Source organism: Stegodyphus dumicola, chromosome 11 (assembly GCF_044657685.1).
Source record: "Stegodyphus dumicola isolate Sdum_Otavi_A_Nest chromosome 11, ASM4465768v1".
Lineage (NCBI taxonomy): Eukaryota > Metazoa > Arthropoda > Arachnida > Araneae > Eresidae > Stegodyphus > Stegodyphus dumicola.
This window is the reverse complement of record NC_140778.1, coordinates 92058199-92077052: the sequence shown is the minus strand read 5'-3', so window position 1 is coordinate 92077052 and position 18854 is coordinate 92058199. Positions and strand designations below refer to the sequence as shown.

The following is an 18854-nucleotide window of genomic DNA, read 5'->3' as shown; positions in this document are numbered from 1 at the left end:
GTTTTCTTTTGACAATTTTCCATTCACTTTCTGTAGGTGTAGAAGGAGTTTCTTCTTGATGTTCTAATGACTCTTCAATTTCTTTGTAAGCAGTAATTAAGGCATCATACACTTTTTGAAGTAGATCAAATTCTTTGTCTTCTTTGATAGAAAGATTTCCACTTTGTTTCTTAACTCTCAGCTCCTCAACGGTAGCCGCAAAAACTTTCAAAAATGGTTCCATCATTCATAAGCAAATTAATGGAGTCCGGCGCTCCGGAACCAGACCCACACGAAGGTGTTCTGGATGAGCCGGCGGGACTTCACAAGGCCCTTGTTTTCAGCACTGATAGTCAAAGCTAAAGAGTAACAATCCAAAACAGTAAAAAATCGAAGGATCGAAATCCAACATTTCAGTGATGAACGATCAGTGGCACAAGATAAGCAACCACAAAGCGAAAACGCAGACGATCTTCAACACCGAGGCGGGAAAACACGTCATCCAAGTACGGGTAGAACACGCAGGTGCAACTCGCAGGTGGAAAAGAGCAACGTCGACAGACAACCTACCCTTACCGCTGCTCCACTGCAACTAATAATGGAAAGCAACCACTGAACGGATTTTTATACCCTCTGGCAGTACCAAACGCGAGAAGGTAACGCCATCTATCGGTAAAAATAACTGAATTAAGATAGCAGAATTTTAAAGGCATTAGGAAGGACTGGATTGGACTTCAAATCATTAACTAAACCTGCTAAATCTTTGTGAATGTGAAAAGCCTCAAGAAAATCCAATTCACCTATGGGAGAAGCCTTTTGGATAATTTTTGCAGACCCAAAGTCAAAATTATGGTTAAATGTCCAACTAAGATACGCTATTGAAGACTTGTTAATTTCGCCCTTTCTGACATAAGATTCATGTTCCTTGCTACGAAACTTCAACGCTCTTCTTGTTTGGCCAATATATCTTAAACCACACTGACACGATATACTATAAATTCCCCAAGAATTCAAGACAGAAACGCAATCTTTTAGAATCGAAGGGTGAATTTTATTAATAGGGGAGAAACCGACTTGAAAATTGAATTTCTGGAGAATCCGTGAAATTTTATAGCTAACAGAAGGATAAAATGGCAGCACGACAAGGTCATTGATATTATTTCTAACAGTGGAATGTCTTCTTTGATGGGAATCTGAAAATTTTTTAACAGCTTTATCAATAATCACGGGAGAAAATCCACGGTCAATCGCAACTGCTCTCAAATAATTAAGTTTGTTAGTAAGCAAAGATTCAGAGGAACAAACTTTAATGCTCTTTATGACTATATGTTATAAAGAGGATTTATCCGAGATTCTATCTATTATGAATTCAATTGATCCAGCCATCCAATTCACTCTTAAAATTGAAACCAACAATTCTCTCTCCTTCCTTGATATTCTTATAATCCGCAATGAAACAGATTTTAGCACCACTGTGTACCGTAAACCCTTTGCAGTTTGTTTACCACCCCATGCCAAGTCATGCCACCCTGTTAAGCAAAAAATGGCTTCTTTTTACTATTATGTATTCCGCGCGCTTAAAGTTTGTTCCTCTGAATCTTTGCTTACCAATGAACTTAATTATTTGAGAACAGTTGCGATTGACCGTGGATTTTCTCCCGTGATTATTGATAAAGCTGTTAAAAAATTTTCAGATTCCCATCAAAGAAGACATTCCACTGTTAGAAATAATATTAATGACCTTGTCGTGCTGCCATTTTATCATCTGTTAGCTATAAAATTTCACGGATTCTCCAGAAATTCAATTTTCAAGTCGGTTTCTCCCCTATTAATAAAATTCACCCTTCGATTCTAAAAGATTGCGTTTCTGTCTTGAATTCTTGGGGAATTTATAGTATATCGTGTCAGTGTGGTTTAAGATATATTGGCCAAACAAGAAGAGCGTTGAAGTTTCGTAGCAAGGAACATGAATCTTATGTCAGAAAAGGCGAAATTAACAAGTCTTCAATAGCGTATCTTAGTTGGACATTTAACCATAATTTTAACTTTGGGTCTGCAAAAATTATCCAAAAGGCTTCTTCCATAGGTGAATTGGATTTTCTTGAGGCTTTTCACATTCACAAAGATTTAGCAGGTTTAGTTAATGATTTGAAGTCCAATCCAGTCCTTCCTAATGCCTTTAAAATTCTGCTATCTTAATTCAGTTATTTTTGTCGATAGATGGCGTTACCTTCTCGCGTTTGGTACTGCCAGAGGGTATAAAAATCCGTTCAGTGGTTGCTTTCCATTATTTGAAGCCCACCAGCGGCCGAGCGGTAAAGTCGCTGAACACTGGTAGTTCGGTCCGAGGTTCGAATCCCGCGAACGGGCTGGCTGCATGGGCGTTTTCATGGTTTTCCCCATGTGTAACGTGTATACGAGCCAGTTTCCCTTAGAAAGTCCTCCATGAAGGCATCCCTCCCCTTAGGCAGATAGTCCTAGTGTGCTTTGCCATAATTAAATACACCAAAACACCATTATTTGAAGTTCAGATTTTGAGCGTGAAGGTGCATTTTGCCCCTCGCTCCCTATTTTAACTCCGCTAATTTTTCTTGTCCTTTATACTTGATCAGATAGCCTGGCTCAGTAAAAGTAGGCGGCCAGTGCAACTCTGATTAAATATCCAGTTTTAACCACGTGCAGTGCTGATAAGGACCACGTGTTTCTGTGACTCCTTCTCCTTTATTTTCTTCTTTCTCCTGATGAGGAGGGACCTTTAGCTGCCCTCGAAATCGATTGAGTGTTTCATTATACCTACGCTAAATACAAGGTTGTTTTTACGATTTTGATTGTCACATTAGCGTGTTTCTCTTCTAGTCGAGAAAAGAAACAGTTTTTTTACAAACGAATTAGTATTTCTCATTTAATTAATTCAGTTCTCACTTCGCGACAAGGCAAAAATACATAAAAACTCAAAATATCTCTACTAAAAATTACGAAGTAAATATTAAACATTTATTTCCTCGAAAAATTCCAGAAAGGATTAAGCATGATTTAATTCGCAATAATAAGCGAGCGCGTTATTTTTGTTATTGCAATGCTTAGTCTCTCTGGATTGGTAGTAAATCTAATATTCTGTTGTTTCAAAAGTAAACAAATATGTCCGCCATGTTGTTTAAAAATTAGGCTTAGCCGCTCTCAAACAGCTTTTAAATTTTTTATAATTGTACAAATATTGCTTGCAGATTTACTAAAAGCATAAAAACCTTAACCGGAAGCTAAGAACAATATAATTCAATCACTTTTGAAGCGAAAAATGCACAACTTACAAAGCGAAAAATGCACAACTTACAAAGCAAAAAATTTTTATTTTACAAACATGTAAGAGTAAAGAAACTAAGATCACTGAGCCAGGTAGCAGAGTGGATATATATATATATATAAATATATTTATATATGTTTCGTACGGCCGATTGCTACCAAAAATACGACGTACACAGCTACATGTTATAGCAGTCCTACATACAAAATTTCAACGTTCCGAGGCTACTTGTTTTGTAGTTATGCGAGATACGTACGTACGTACAGACGCCACGAAAAATTATCTTCAGAATCCATTTTAAAGCAGTTTTATAATTTTTTTGCAGGAAAAGAGTCTTTATTCTGTCCTTACGTACAGATGTCACGCAAAAACATCATTAAATTGCATTCGATAGCGGTCAAACTGGATATTTTCGTTGAAATATGCTGCCCGAAACTTTTCACGATTACAATACTTCCTTTTTATATCGCATAAGGAAGTAAAAACGCTTGAGGTATCCTCTTCTCGCTTTCTTCCCCATCAGATTTTTTGCACCGATGAGGCTCTCATTATGCCAGTTTTACACATAATGCTTCTTCTGCGATGTTTTGTAGAAAACCAGAATTATTATGTTAGAAATAGATCAAGTAATTTTTCTAAGTAGCAAGAAATTATTTACATAATACTGTAAATCTTAAAGAGTAAGGAATATTTTCCTCTTTAAAACTAATATTTAGATGTTGGTATTAAAGTTATGCAAAGGTAATATGAAATAATTGATTTCTGACAAATCTTTGCTCAGAACCTTTATTAAAAATAGTAATATAATTTCACTGTCATATTAATCGTAATTTTAATCGTTCCTTTTCCAAGTTGCGAAATATTATATTTGTATAATTTCTTAGCATGTGGTCGCAGAAACCTAGAATACTGAGTTGTCGAAAAGAAATATAATCTATAGGATGCAAGCAATTGTTATCGTGGGCTGAGAGAAATAAGCAAACGTAAGCATCAGAAATCCAAGCTAGTTTTAAGATAAGACAACAAAAGATAAATTTAAATACAATACATTCGACAAAATTTTGAATTTTTTTTTGATAGAGATTGATGGAGATACATACCAACAACGTCCCGACATCCCATCCATACGAGTAGTAATAAAAATTGAGACATAGGGAATTATTCGTAGCGCGGAAGAGTTCACTTTCCAAATTCGCCAATTTGACAGGCTGTTCCTTTTCAGTACTAATGACGACGTAGTATCCTAACGAGAAAAAAATGACACTTGTCCTCTATACATTTCAGTTTGTGAAAATTGCAACACCATGAAAGAATCATGTAAATAAGTTGAACTAGGAATGCATAACAGATTAGACATGGAAATGACTCGAATTTCAGAGCGACAGCGCATGCGTAAGATGAGTAGCACGATAAAATGTTTCTAAATTTGTTTATAATCCGCACAAAAGGAGGATTTTTAGAAGTCATATTTCTTCATCCACCAGCAAGAACCGTTTTATGCGAAGTTACTGTACATTATAAATGACATGGAGCTGAATGCAGGCAGGTTATGGTGTTTGATCGGAGGGCAAGTATTCAACCTGCGAGACGAAACATTTTCTGTTGTAAGATCGCAGTTCCTCTGAAGCATAATGTCTTGTCAGTACATGAGAGTAGAGAGTTTAATAAGCCACAGAAGTCGTGTCCGAACCACAAATCCTAACTCAGTACGTTAAAACAGACACCTCTTCCGAATGACAGTGATGGAGCAGACAGTTTCCTCTCGATAGCTGGCACTATGTTGGATAGCTTCAACAGTTCACTGACATCTCTCGCGCTGTAGATTGCATTATGGTGCATCAGCCAAAATTCCTACGCAGAAGATTTCCCTGATAAAACCCGGTAGACATTCGGGGCTAGAATGGGTTCAACACAATCCCTGGCATGCCAATTCGCATTAGATTGTCTTTTCCGACGAATTCCGTTTTAATATGGAACAGAATGGTATACAATACACCGGTATTTGTACGCTATTTGGAATACGAATACACCGATGCTAGAGTGCGCGTTTAGACAATAAAAGAGTGAACATCATATGACGAAATATATCATCAAACATTATAACAGACGATCGCTTGGGGCGTCATTGGGTATTATGGGCAATTTCATCTGCTAAGAACTTAGGGTATTATGACCAGTAGTTCCTAAAGCAGATGGTATGTGGAGCCCGAAATCGTATTCTTCATTCCACACATTCCTGAAGGTGTATATCAGCAGAACAAGGGCCATCCACACGTATCTCTAAAAACATTCGACTTTTTCTCAAGCATGCCAGGTACTACTTCTACTTCTACTTCTCCCCAGTCACATCGGCTGTCGCAAATTGAACATGTATGTATGAAATTTTGCAGGCTGGCAACGCGCTGGTGAATCCGTTTGTTTTTAACACAACGATTACAAGCTCTTACTGCATCCCATGCCATCTTCATAGGTACTAATTTTTAGCATTTGGTATTAACGGGTTGCTTTGTAAATTTAAATATTTCTGTGTATAATTAATTACAAGTTGCCCACGTAGTAATAAATTCATTCAATTATAATGATTCCTTCATGGTAATGGAATTTCCATAAACCTGAATATATATATACATATATAAGCACTAGGATTTAAAATATGTAATAAAATTAAGTAAATTAAAGTGCCATAATATTAGCCATAATAATTTCTGTATTATAACATAAATTCAAAATCATAAAAGTTTTAAAAGTTAAAGACAGAATTAAAAATTTCATCTTTTTTTAAAACCACATCTAAAGTTGTCTTTTTATCAAAGTATAAATCAATTTAAACACTAAATATGCCACGGTATGAATGCAGAAATAGCAGCCTATCAATCAGATATAAGTTTCATTTTTCCCCTTTTCCTTAGGTTTTGCATATTCTATATTTTATAACGTGTGAGCGTTTTCGCTTCTTGAAGAACAAGAGTTGGGTGCCCATCTTACTTGAAGGGAATAGAATTTTACAATAAAGCCATTGTCAATTTCAGATAAACTTTGGTTAATTACATAATTCAGCAGGTGTTTTATACAGTATATATATTGCATAACACATTCTGTTGTATTTGTTTGTATATGTCTGTAGAAGATACTATCCTTTTAAAAATATAGAACATTCAACGCTGCATTATCGAGAATAAGAAATGGATCTTTGAATTCCTTGCTGGATGTGATAACCACTTACACCAGGATAATATGAACAGGGAAATTAGACATTTTTAACTTTCAGAAATTTAAAGCATGAATGGGAGGAGGAGGAATGCATGCAAGTCAAACAAATTTAGTGGTGATTTATTGTTATCATGTTTCGGACATTAGTAAACAGAATATTATCGCTTTCTGAGAATGAAACATAAACAGGCAGTCGTGCGAAAAAATCTAAAACATAAACAGGCAAGCGTACGATCTCTGAAACATAAACTACGAATCGGCTACTTGTTACCAGGAAGTGTTAACCACGATACTCCCAAACTCATGCCAATACCAATAATAATACTGAATTATCTCAAGCGCGAAGTTACCAGCTCAGACTGAGGTAATGCCTTTAACTAAGCCTGATTTTCCTTGGTTCATGACAATGTGATGACCTGCGAGGACGGATAAGAGGAGGTGGAAAGGAGAGATGCTCCAACTCCGACTGTTGCTATTACCTACAAGTAACCTGCAAAATGCAGGGTGTGTTCCGGCTATCAGACCAGTGCTTCACAGACTGAGGCAAGTACTGAAGTGAGCAAATTTGATCCCGTAGGGCCGGGTGGGAATTGCAAAGCTCCGTAATGACCAGTAGGCATGTCATTGGTGCAGAGTTCTCCAGAAAATAAGCGCTGAAAATCATTAATTACGTAAAACATAAAATAAATTAGGAAAATACAAAATCGAATAGGTGCGTGTAGCACTCTATAGCTGATATTTACATATATAGGCGTGACAAGATTAGAGTCAAAGCTGAAAAGATATAGCAGATTTCCAGTACCATGTCACGTGGCTGGTCACCTTTTCGAGTGCTGTCAACTGCTTAAAATTGCAGTATTTACAGAAGTGAGCAAAATTATTGATTTTATATATACCAGTAGATGCATGTAATTGAGAGCTAAGTGAGAAAGCCCTGGCTTTCACCTTAGAAGAAAGGCAGCGTAAGGTCTTATGAGTCTATCTTCATTGCGAATCTCGCAGTGAAACAAACTGAGATGGTACTTTGGTGTTTTTCCCGGCATTCAGAAGGATGATTCGTTCCTGCTGTTGCCAGTATCCTCAGATAATCCCGAAATATTATGAAGTTCGAAGACGAGAGTTTTTCATACGAGGAAGAATTGAAGAGGTGCAAACTGAGGTGATATTTCTTTATAATTTTATAACACATATTGTCAGTATAGTAACAGTGGATAACTTTTGGAAAATTTATCTCAGCTAATATGGATAAAATTAGAAGATGTTATTGAACTCTACAAATGTAGGATCTTACGATAAGCATTTAATAAATTAGCTTGAATATATTATTTAAGAAATGAATAAAATGCCTGTATGCTTCTTTTTAATAGTTCTAGAGCATGGTGATAAAGGTATAAATAATAAATGAAAGATAATTTTGATTAAATAGTCGATTTCACATAAGAAAAAAATCCTAGCTGAGAAATATCATGAACATTTTATGCTAGTTATAAAATTTATTTTAAGAAATCAGGAGAATTTCAAATTTATTACATCACAAATTAATTAATTATAAATAAAAAGAAAGCATGCAACCTCATCAGCTTTCGAAAACAAAAAAGTATCGTCTAAAATTAAAATAGCTGAAAGAGACAAAGTACAAAACAAAGCAAAATTTCTATAAAATGTCGACTGGTCGAAAAAAAATGATTGGTACAGAAACAAGTCTACGCATAATTTAAATTTACCGAATAGAACAGACTTATATTGCCGAAGATTTTCAGTCAAAATTTTGGATTTTGGGGAAAGTCAGACTTAAATTTAAAAGAACTTATGAACTGTATAACTAGAAATATAAAATATGGAAATACAATGCATCATTGGATTGGATCGTTTTTATAAGAAATCACGTCGACGGTTTATAATTTTCTCTCAGATCTTTTTGCATAGTTTTATATTAAGTATCGCCGTGTATTTCTGATATGAATATTCACAAATAACCACGTAGTCATTTCAATAATTACTAAAAATATGAGATAAAAACTTCTTAAGATATTCAAGAAAATATTATTAGTGCAACGATTTGAGTTATTTTCTTAACATTGAGTTATTGCTGAAACATTAAATCTTTGTTTACAAAAAATTAATAGTATAAAATGGTCTAAAAGTATATAAACTGGAGAAAGTTATACGAGGTTGGGTACCATCTCTTGTTCCCAGCGTTTTATCACTACTTGGACCGATCTCATCCTCTAGCAATGACTTTCCGCTTTTCCTCACCCAGGTGTAATCGCCCTCGCCATCGACCCAAGCGCATTTGTCTTCTTCAAAATCACAAGACCCTGGAATAAAAGGAAATGTGGTAAGTAATAATATCTATGGAAAGTCTTGTCACTTTTTTACGTTAAGCGTAAAATCACATTCAGTTAGACAAATCGGTTTTACAAATCTCTTACTTAAATTTCTTCCATTTCCAGTAAATTTTCGTTTGTCACACAGTACGTTTTACTTAAGTACAGACTTTATTCCATATCTATTAAATTTTCCTTTATAAAATTGTAATCTGCAGTTCAGTATATTGTTCTTACCAAATGCGTTGTTTCTTCTTACCATATGCACGGGTTCGTGGATTTGGAGTGAATAAGGACGACACTTAAGTATCGAAGCACAATTTATTAGCCAGTATTCTCAGGACAGCTCCAAAATCACGTTTACAGTCGTCGAAAACTAAACTGCTATAAACAAGCTGAAACAATCAGCGATACAGCCTTTAGCCTATCATGGTATAACGGTGAAGACAGCTTGATAACAAGGCACTAGAATACAGCTCCCGACTCTGCTCGTTCTCCGAACTTTACCTACTCTCGAGACTGTCCGCTCTACAATACGCAATGCACTTGACGATACACTAGACTACAGTTCCCGACTCGGTTCGGAACTCGACGATGCACTAACTCGCGATACACTAAGAGACTCTCTGGATGCACTCGACGGCCAACTCGGCACTAGACTATGAGACACTCGCTCACTGACTTTTAACTGACTCGGCACTGATTGACTATGAACTCGATGGACTCACCGTACCAGCTGCGTTTATATAACTTTTGGGTTGCGTTCGAGAACATTCTGGGATAAAGCAGTAAGAATTCGTTTCAGAAGGTTCTGCATCCGTTATTGGCATATCGCCAATTTTTTCGCCTAATGTGGCAACCCTGCTTCCTTTGCCATTTTCTGGCAACTCTAAATCTTCTTTGCAGGGAAGCTATCCCACCGCGCCTGGCCATTTTGTAATAATATATATTATACCATTTCATTAAATTTTCATTTGTCATATTATATACTTTTCACTTTAGTACATAGTTCATTCCTTTCCATTAAATTTTCATTTATCATATTGTACTTTGCAGTTTAGTATATTTAGCTATTCTTTAAAATTCTTTGATATACGCTTGAAATATCTTCCTTGCATTTTCAAATATTCGTATGCAGATCACTAATTATGCACGTTACTCGACTGTCGTTAAAAATCTTCTATGACATATGTTAGAAGACGATCTTTGACCTTTAGGGAGAAAGTCATCTTTTGCTGCATTGAAAGTTATAGGTTTCGAAAAAAATTGAAAGCTTGACGTTAATAGCTCATTCTGTAGAAAAACAATTCTAGTTGGGAGCTTGTGTTTCTTCAAATTCAGATATCTGAATTAAATTTTAGCAACGCAACATTTATTTTTGTGACCCTAAATAGAGTTGCAACCCGCAGTTTGAGAAAGGCTGTCATTATGTGATATGTTATTCAGAGCATTCGAATGTACAGCGCATAACAGGAGTCGTCAAATATTTGCGTACTACACGTCAATTTTTTGCAACAATACAGTCAAGTTCAGATGCGTCATATAATTCGATCATTTTTTATACCGTCTGACGTTCATATTTAGTACAGGATAATTTAAACTTTTCCAAGGAAGGTTACAGTACTGTTGTTAGTGCTGCATCTGGACACACACTGATGAGTTTGCAAAAATCAATTTTATATTTTTGAAGGATGATTTCACGTTTTCAAGTGAGTCTGGTCGCCTTGTTTTACCACAGTTACTCCAAACCGCCGGTTCTTTAAAGACATTAAAATTATCTCCAATTCCTCTCATAAATACGATTAAAGCAACATCAGGTATATCCGTTGGTTCATCCAAAGCCAGAGAAAACAAGATGTTAAGGTGGACAAGGTCTTAAGATTGTTACGATATAATTTGGAAGCATTTTTTTGATATATCTCATAACTGTCTGCTATGATATGGTAATTTCATCTGCTTTCCTCACAAAGGTTTGATAATCAAAATGGCGAGTGAATATTTAGAGATAATGCTTAACAATTTCTTCTTAAAAAAAAAAAAAAAAAAAAAAAAAAAAAAGTTTCTTTATTTATTGCAAAAGCTAAATAGCAATGAGATACATTCCGCAAGAGAAGAAGAGGATAAATGTGGTCACGTGATCTAGTAACAACAACATCCACATGTGCTGTGTTTACAATGGAGTCGATAGCAGATATTCCGCTGAAAGTAACTGATTTTTTGAATTTAGAAATTTATGACATTTGCTAGAAATTAAAAAATACGCTTGGAAATGATTTAACTTTCCTTGATGTCAACAAGAAGGGTCTTTTGTTATTCAAGGAAAACTATGTGAACAATATTCCTTTCAAACGAAACCGCGGTCAGCGGTTAGCCCGGACCGGCCGCGGGGACCGGTCCGAGCTCGTCGAGGGCTCCTATCGGATAGACATCTGCGAAATAGGCTGAAGTTCTGTGGCTAGGGTCAGCGTTTTTCCCTGACCGGCAACATTTGATAGAGAAAAATGTTTCTAATGTTATTCACTTGTGGAAGAACTGATTGTTCGCACATGCTACTAGACCAGAGTATCCTACTGGAACTATGAGAAATTTCTCGTTGTGCCTTGAACAGACTTCAGTATCGGTTTTCCTGACAACGATGAAGTTTTGCCCGTTATTGTTTCGACGATTTTGACTGAATCTAGGCAGCTCCCCGAGGCCCCCAGAATTGTGTACGCGGATTCCGTGAGTGAATTTTTGTTTCCTTTTGTTTGGTTTTTTTTTACTTGTGTTTTGTCTAAATTAGAGGGAGTGAAGTTATTTTTTTATGTTTAAAGATCATGTTTCTGTAATTTCGATATGTCTTAAAATAAATATTTCTGAAAAGCAATTTTTCACTGAAGTAATTGCAATTTCAGTATTATATAAAGTAATTTAATTGGTTACTAAATGTCAGAGGATAAATTGCTCCAATTCTAAATGTGAATTATTAATTAAGGATTTGTAGCATTCATACTCGTAATGAGAGATAAGCGAACAAATGAGAAATAATGAGTAAATTTTAGATTATTTTTTGTAGGGGTAGTCTGGCCAGGTATTTTAAATTATAGTGTTTGGAATATTTAATAAATGTGGGTACAACTCTGATATACGCCCTAATTTCACCAAATGTGGCGATATGTGTTCTGCGCTGGCTTTTGGCGCAATTGCGTGTTGTATGGCAACCCTGTTGACATTGAAAAATCTTTCGCTGGAGTTCGTTGGTTCGCGTCATGCTCTGTGTCTAAGAAGCTAGGGGGGGGGAAGATAAAATGGTGGAAGTTGTTGAATTGAAGTTCGGCAAAAGGAAATATCGTCGTGGCCATCCTGTTGAGGGACAGTGGGTATTTGGAGGTGTGGAAAGAGGGTCTGGGAGATTATTTTTAGTGGCTGTGCATGATAGAAGTAGGGATTTGTGATTATTTGTTATTTTATTTATTTGTGAACCATAGTATTAATTTTCTGCATAGTGTGTCTGGTTGTCATATAAATACGATAGTGATTACGTGGCGGTATGAAATTGGTATTTCTGCTGTTCGTAAAAGCATTAATTCATGGTAAGTGCATTTTATTTTATTCTTGTTCTTATTTTGTAGAATGTTATGTTCATTGTTTTTTTTTTTTAGTATGAATTTCTGTCGTTATTGTTTTTTTTTAATTGTTTGAAATTTGTTTTAGTTATTTTGTTGATTAGTGCGTACCGTCTAAATTGTGCAATTCGTAGATGTTTTTTAAAGTTGAAACAGAACGCTATATACATGATATTCTTTAAAATTTATTGTTGTTATGTTAATTTATTTAAGTGAAGTGTGCGTAGTTTGTAGATTCGTTTGTTGCCTAAATTGTGCAATTCGTAGATTTTTTTTAAGTTGAAACAGGACGCTGTGTACATGGTATTATTTGAAATTTATTGTTGTTAATTTATTAAAGCGAGGTGTGCGTAGTTCGTAGATTCGTTCGTTGCCTAGATTGTGCCATCCGTAGATGTTTTTTTTTTTTTTTTTAAGTTAAAACATATCGCTGTGTACATGGACCCTTGTCAAATAATTTTGGTTAGAAACTTTACGGTTTTGCTATCTAAATTTTTTGTTTTTGTTTCGGATTTGTAGCTTAAATTGTGTGTTCAAAACGTGGTTTTTGCATTCGCGAAAACCGTGTTTTTGGAGACATTTTAGGCTTAAAGTTCGAAATGTAGACAAAAAATTTAGATAGCAATATGGCAGCGTGGAGTTTCTCGCCAAAAATGTTTGGCGAGAAATTTGGCGACTTGAGGGCGCATATCAGAGTAGTTCCTAAATGTGTTTATTGATTTAATTTTTGTATATTTTATTTTGAGTTTTATTTGGTGGTCTACTGTAGGTCACCCATATGATCCTTTCGGAAAACATGGTTATTTCAATTCGAACCTGAGTAATCTTATTGCGGTAGCAGAAAATGAATTTTAAGTGTTTTGTGACTATACGATCGGTTTACTTAAATTTAGTTGAATTGGTGATTAGTGTGAGAATTATCTTTTCCTGGTGTTTGAAGAGTTCTATGGGATATTTTAAAAGTAAAATGTTTTAGGGCAATCACTAGCCTTGTGTTGAAAATTTTGTGTTTACAGGTTGGAGAGCTGAAATAGTTTTATTTTAGAGATAGACAGCGCTTTGGTGAATTTGTACGGACATGCATTTTCACATTTTGTTTTGTTAAATAATCTTTGATGGTACTTTTCCGTTTCGCCGGCGCACTGAGAGAATTACATTTTTGTAGCGTAGTTAACGCGAGATGAGATCACTTGTGGTCACGTGATACGAACCGGCGAATCAGGATGTTGTACAATGAAAGGATAGTAAATTCTTAAAGTAATGTCTTTTTACAAATTTATTGTCTTTGTTTATTGGCTTTTTTACAAAATTTTACCCGACATTAAAATGTTTATACCTTTAGAATAAAAAATTCTTAGAACTAACATTTGTCAACATTTATTATGTGTATACTATGTGTTTTCGCCAATAAAGTCTGCTTGGCGAGATTTGCGCCAGCGAAACGGAAAAGTACCTTACAAAGTTAATATTTAATCAAGTTAAATCTTAATTTGGAATACAAGTTTAAATGCCAGAATTATTACAATTCGTACGAATAGCTTACTCAGAAATTTTGTAAAACTGCAGTACTTTACTTCGCTAGTGCATTCTAATTTAACTCTTGACTTTGCATCCTAATTGATCGGATGAGTAGTGCGATTGCATCCTAATTGACTTAATTACCGCCCGCGAATGGCCTTAGGGCCTTTAAACTCAACTATTTGGTAAAAATTTTATGTAATTGTATGCCAGTATTGAAAGAAACAATCAATCTGAGAAGAAATGGCTGCGACTTGTTTTGAAAAAGTAAAAGTTAAAGGTTACCAGCGAGGATATTTCGTTTGGCATCAGTTGTACCATTACTGGCGACTTTATCGCTTGCGCCGGTAAAACGGAAAAGTACCCCTTTGATTCGACCAAAACACCAGGGAAGATATTTTCTTTTCATTCTTGGATTTAAAGAGTTGAGAGTTGATCAGATAAACTTTATTTTTCTGAGTTGATGATTTAAGTGAATTTCGTTTAACTTAAGGTAGTGTTGTAATCACCAAATCGTTAACGAATTATGATAAGTATTGATTATTCAGAGTTAGTAGTAATTTTTTTTTTTTTTTTTTTTTGTCACGGCACGAGAAAGTTTGTTGAATAAATCAACCCTTTTAAAAGTAAAGGGTAATTTTAGTATAATTTTCTACGTAACAACTCTCTTCAGAAAGGCCGAAGTACTTTCTCGCCTCCAAACCCGAAACACGTGGTCAACCCCTGCGAATGATAAACTGGAATTCTGGGGGAAGGAAACGCAGCTGGTCGCAAAGCGACTGCTTCGTGAGAAGGGAAGAAAGCACACGCCTTTTAGCTGTATCAAAGCTAAACTTAAATGAGCTTGGCCGTAATCGAACGAAAAGGTTTAAAAAATATTAAATAATAAAAATTAATTCTCCGATAAGAATATTACAAATTTCCTATTCACAGCAAAATAATATAAACAATAAGAATTCCTTACTCACAGTAAAATATGAGTAATAATTGTACACAACAAAAATAATACATAACAGATTCATAAAATTCATAACAAAATTCAAGGTGGCAAGTTTAGAAAGCTTTATCACCAGTGAATCAACCATCAGTGAGACAACCAAATTCAACTGAATTATATGTATGATGATATCGATGCTTTATAAAATATAAGAAAGAAGACCAGATATTTTTATCTTAGAACAGTTTGTTACTTGAATATAATACTTTCAACAAAATATATCTGTTACAAGTTACAGAATCCAACCAATGAAGAGGACACAGCTTTTAGATTCTAGTGTAAAACATTGAATTTGGTATACCTGTTTCAGGGCAAGTTCCCACATCAAATCTGACGTCATCTATTGCAATAAGCGCTTCAACACTGCTTTTTAGACCGGCAGTAAATGTAATCTGTAGACGAAAATGTTAATCAGCATGAATATTCAATATGTGTGACATTTTCATAGCAAATCTGAACATAGAATTTTCATAGCAAATATGCGTAATTATGGTATACACTATCATGTTTTGAGTAAAATTCAGCAGCAGTAACTATTGCATGTAGATATCAGTACATTTGTTGTTCTATATTATTATATCCAAAACTCATAAATAAAATGCTACGCATATAATGTAAGCAACCATGATATTATACGAAGTGCTAGTAAAACCATTATAGTTAAGATACTATCTTACTGGTAATTTTATGCTTAGATAGATTAGGTTTGACTGTGAAGAACCAGTTAGGATTACCTGCCTATGTGGCGGGATGCTTCTGTGGAGGACTTATTAAGAGAAATTGGACGATATATATATTATACAAGAAAGACACATTATAGAAGGCTGCATTATACAAGGCAGGAACATGCTTCAAAATACAGCGAGGTATTTGAAATAAACAGATTTAAAAAGCAAGATGATATTAAATATACCAAAAGATCTGACTTCTAGGATTTCAAAGAATGTGAAATTGCACATGACGAAGAAATAGAAGAAATCCTCATTGCAACCTCATTAACTGAACAGAGTGACTGTGAAAAAGGCTTAGATCAGCGATTCGCAACCAGTGATACATGTACCACTGGTGATACGGAAGAGCATGCAGAGAAACAAAGTATTTTTAACTGTTGAATTCAAAATTAAATACCCCCAAACTCTATTAAATGTTTTCCCCCCTAACATTCGTAAATTTATGCAACCTGATCATCATTCAAAGTCAATAGACGCTCATAGACTTTAGAACCGTTTTTGTTTTCACAAATATGTTTTAGCTATGCACATAACAATATTTATAATATAAATGATGTGTTTAAAAGGCGTAATATAAATGGATGCAATATTTAATAGGAAATAAACATAATTTCATATAAAAGGATAATAGTATCCCAAAATTTCTTTTAGAGTTGATCGATTTATTAGCATGTCTACAATTTATATCACTACCTTTTCCGAAATCACATTCCTCTATTTTCAATTAGAAACATTTGTATGCGTTGATTTTCTATCTCTAACAACAGGTGTTTTCTTTTCTTGTTGCTTTGTGTTCCTTACTTTTCTACGCAAGATCAAGATATACCAAATTTCGTAACGGTCGCAAAAGTCCTTCTTGGTGCTTCGATTTTTTTTTTTTTGCAAGAGAGTGTATATTAAAAGACGTTATGGAAGCGAAATATTCAGAGAATCGGAACACAATACAAATTACATGAATAAATACATTGACAAAGATGAAGTAAAGAACCTAGTTTAAACCCAAACTATGAAATTCGCAGATACAGTTGTCGAGGTTCTTTTCGCAATGAGAGCTAAGTACGGAGAGCTCTGGTTTAGTTGACGCAGTAACATTCAGAAAGCTAATGGAAAAGGGTCAATGAAAAGTGAATTTACTTTGGAATAGAAATTTGAGTACATTTTAAAGATGTACGAGTCTATTATACTGTTTGCGCTACTATCAAAAATCTAGATATTGTAAAGATACCAAAATATGTGTAAGGTGTGGTTCAGATAAAGAAAGAGCACACAGAACGTAACGAGGACATTAAAAGGCACGTAAACTACAAAAAAACCAAGCCAAATATTTAATGCAAAATACAAGCTCTGTCATGACACGAGGAGTTATAAATGTCCAGGCTACCAAGGAGATGAACCTATTTGCACAATGCATCAGTTATGGAAAAAATCTCATTAATTTAAATCAATACTCAGCACTCTAGGAGTACAGTGAAAAACATGAAATGCGCAACTAAAAGGAAATTGGTAATATCAAAACAGGATGCATTTAAGAACCTTAAAAACAACTACGCGGTTTCCGTGCAAATACTATTACTCAAAGAGATAATAATTTCCGATGCAGCATTTTTCGGCGTTTGATTTTATACTCAAAAACTTCAAAGGTTTCCGTTTGTCTTACTCAAAAAGTAGGACAAACGGAAACCTTCTTACTACTATTAACGTACTGTCGACCATCTAAGGACATTGATCCAATATTCACAATTTTAGAAAACGCCACAAAGGATAACTCGGACACTTCCTCGATAATCAGCATCAATTTTACCATCAAAAGCTCAGCATGGAGCTCAAACAACGTCGACTCCTGAAGTGTAAAAGTCTCCAAAATTTTAGTGACAACAGGGTTCTCAGTGATGGACGAGATCTGCGACAATCCAACTTTCCCCAGATCAGAGAAAACTCTTGGCTCGACTTGACTTTTTTTTTTTTTTTTTGGAGTACAGGTACACCAGACATTCAAAACTTGCAAGCCACAAACGAGGAAACCTGAGCGATCATAATATTACAATCTGTCATATTCTAATCCGAATGTATTCGAAATCAATGAAGGAAAAGTCAGTCTAATATCGAGCCAACAGAATAGCTGAGTTTCAAACTATTGCGTAGAAAATATACGAATCCCATTAGAGTAACAAAAGGGAAGAAATGGATTTTCCCTTAATTATACTTACAACTGTTATGTATGAAATTTATGAAGAAACTCGCAAAAGCGCGAAAGAAACCCCAGGGACGCAAAAGCGGTTCACTTTGGACGCAAGAATAACGCAAATGGGGAAAACAATAAGAATTGTTAAGAAAAGGTACCAAAGAACAAAAGGAAAAGCAAGGAAGCAAAATACGTTAATATAATAAAATAAAAGCAGTAAAGTATTTAAAAAAATCTTCAAAGAGGAAAGGGCGTGCTGCAACGCTTTATGGGACACAATGAGAATAAACTCGTTTTGGAGCTCACTTCCATCTAGTAAGAGGAAATATTTGAGACTCCTTATAACTAAGCACAATTGAAAAATGTGGTAGCACAAAAACAAGTTAGTAACCGATATTATTAATTATAGCGTTTCCCAAGATGATGGGCAAAAAGACATAGAACAACAGGTAGAAATACGAGGAACCTCACGAACATCTGAGATAGAGAACAACATCTCCTTTTCAAACTCGGAAATTAGAAGAATCATAGTATCAGCAAAATGTAGAAAAGATCCGGGACCAGACAATCTCACCACAGAAGTAATATAACTACTATTCGCGAAAGAAAACTTCTTGATTGAGACTCTAAATAAATGCCTCGAGATTCCCAAACTTGCGAAAGGGTGCAGAGTTGGTTCTGATTCAAAAGACGGTAAAGATAAAAGCAGGACAGATAGGTACAAGCCCATGTGCTTATTATCGGCATGAGGAGAATTCGTACATAAAATAATTACTCAATGAAGTTAATGTCATATCAGAATAGCACAAAAGAACCCACAAGGTTCTAACATATAACTATAATCTGAGACAAAATGGCTGACACAGCTGAAAGATGAACTTTGAAGAAAGCAAAATAAATGCAAGCATACCCTGACATACAGACCTACATATAAATATATACCGACGATTTTAATTTAATAATCAGAGGAGCAAATTGAACTATAACAAAAAAGAAAGCAGGAA

At 35.0% G+C, this 18854-nt stretch overlaps 1 protein-coding gene across 3 annotated transcripts in view; it reads right to left on the bottom strand.

The window, feature by feature from the left end:
• The window catches only part of LOC118198258 (apical endosomal glycoprotein-like), a 92822-nt gene that overhangs the window by 23048 nt on the left and 50920 nt on the right, over positions 1 to 18854 (bottom strand). For all 3 annotated transcript variants that reach the window (XM_035369896.2, XM_035369895.2, XM_035369898.2), the window contains 3 exons: positions 15239 to 15329; positions 8671 to 8808; positions 4381 to 4523 (listed from right to left, as the gene is read on the bottom strand). In XM_035369896.2, coding sequence (XP_035225787.2) covers positions 4381 to 4523; positions 8671 to 8808; positions 15239 to 15329 — 372 coding nt within the window. The remainder of the gene's footprint in view (positions 1 to 4380; positions 4524 to 8670; positions 8809 to 15238; positions 15330 to 18854) is intronic.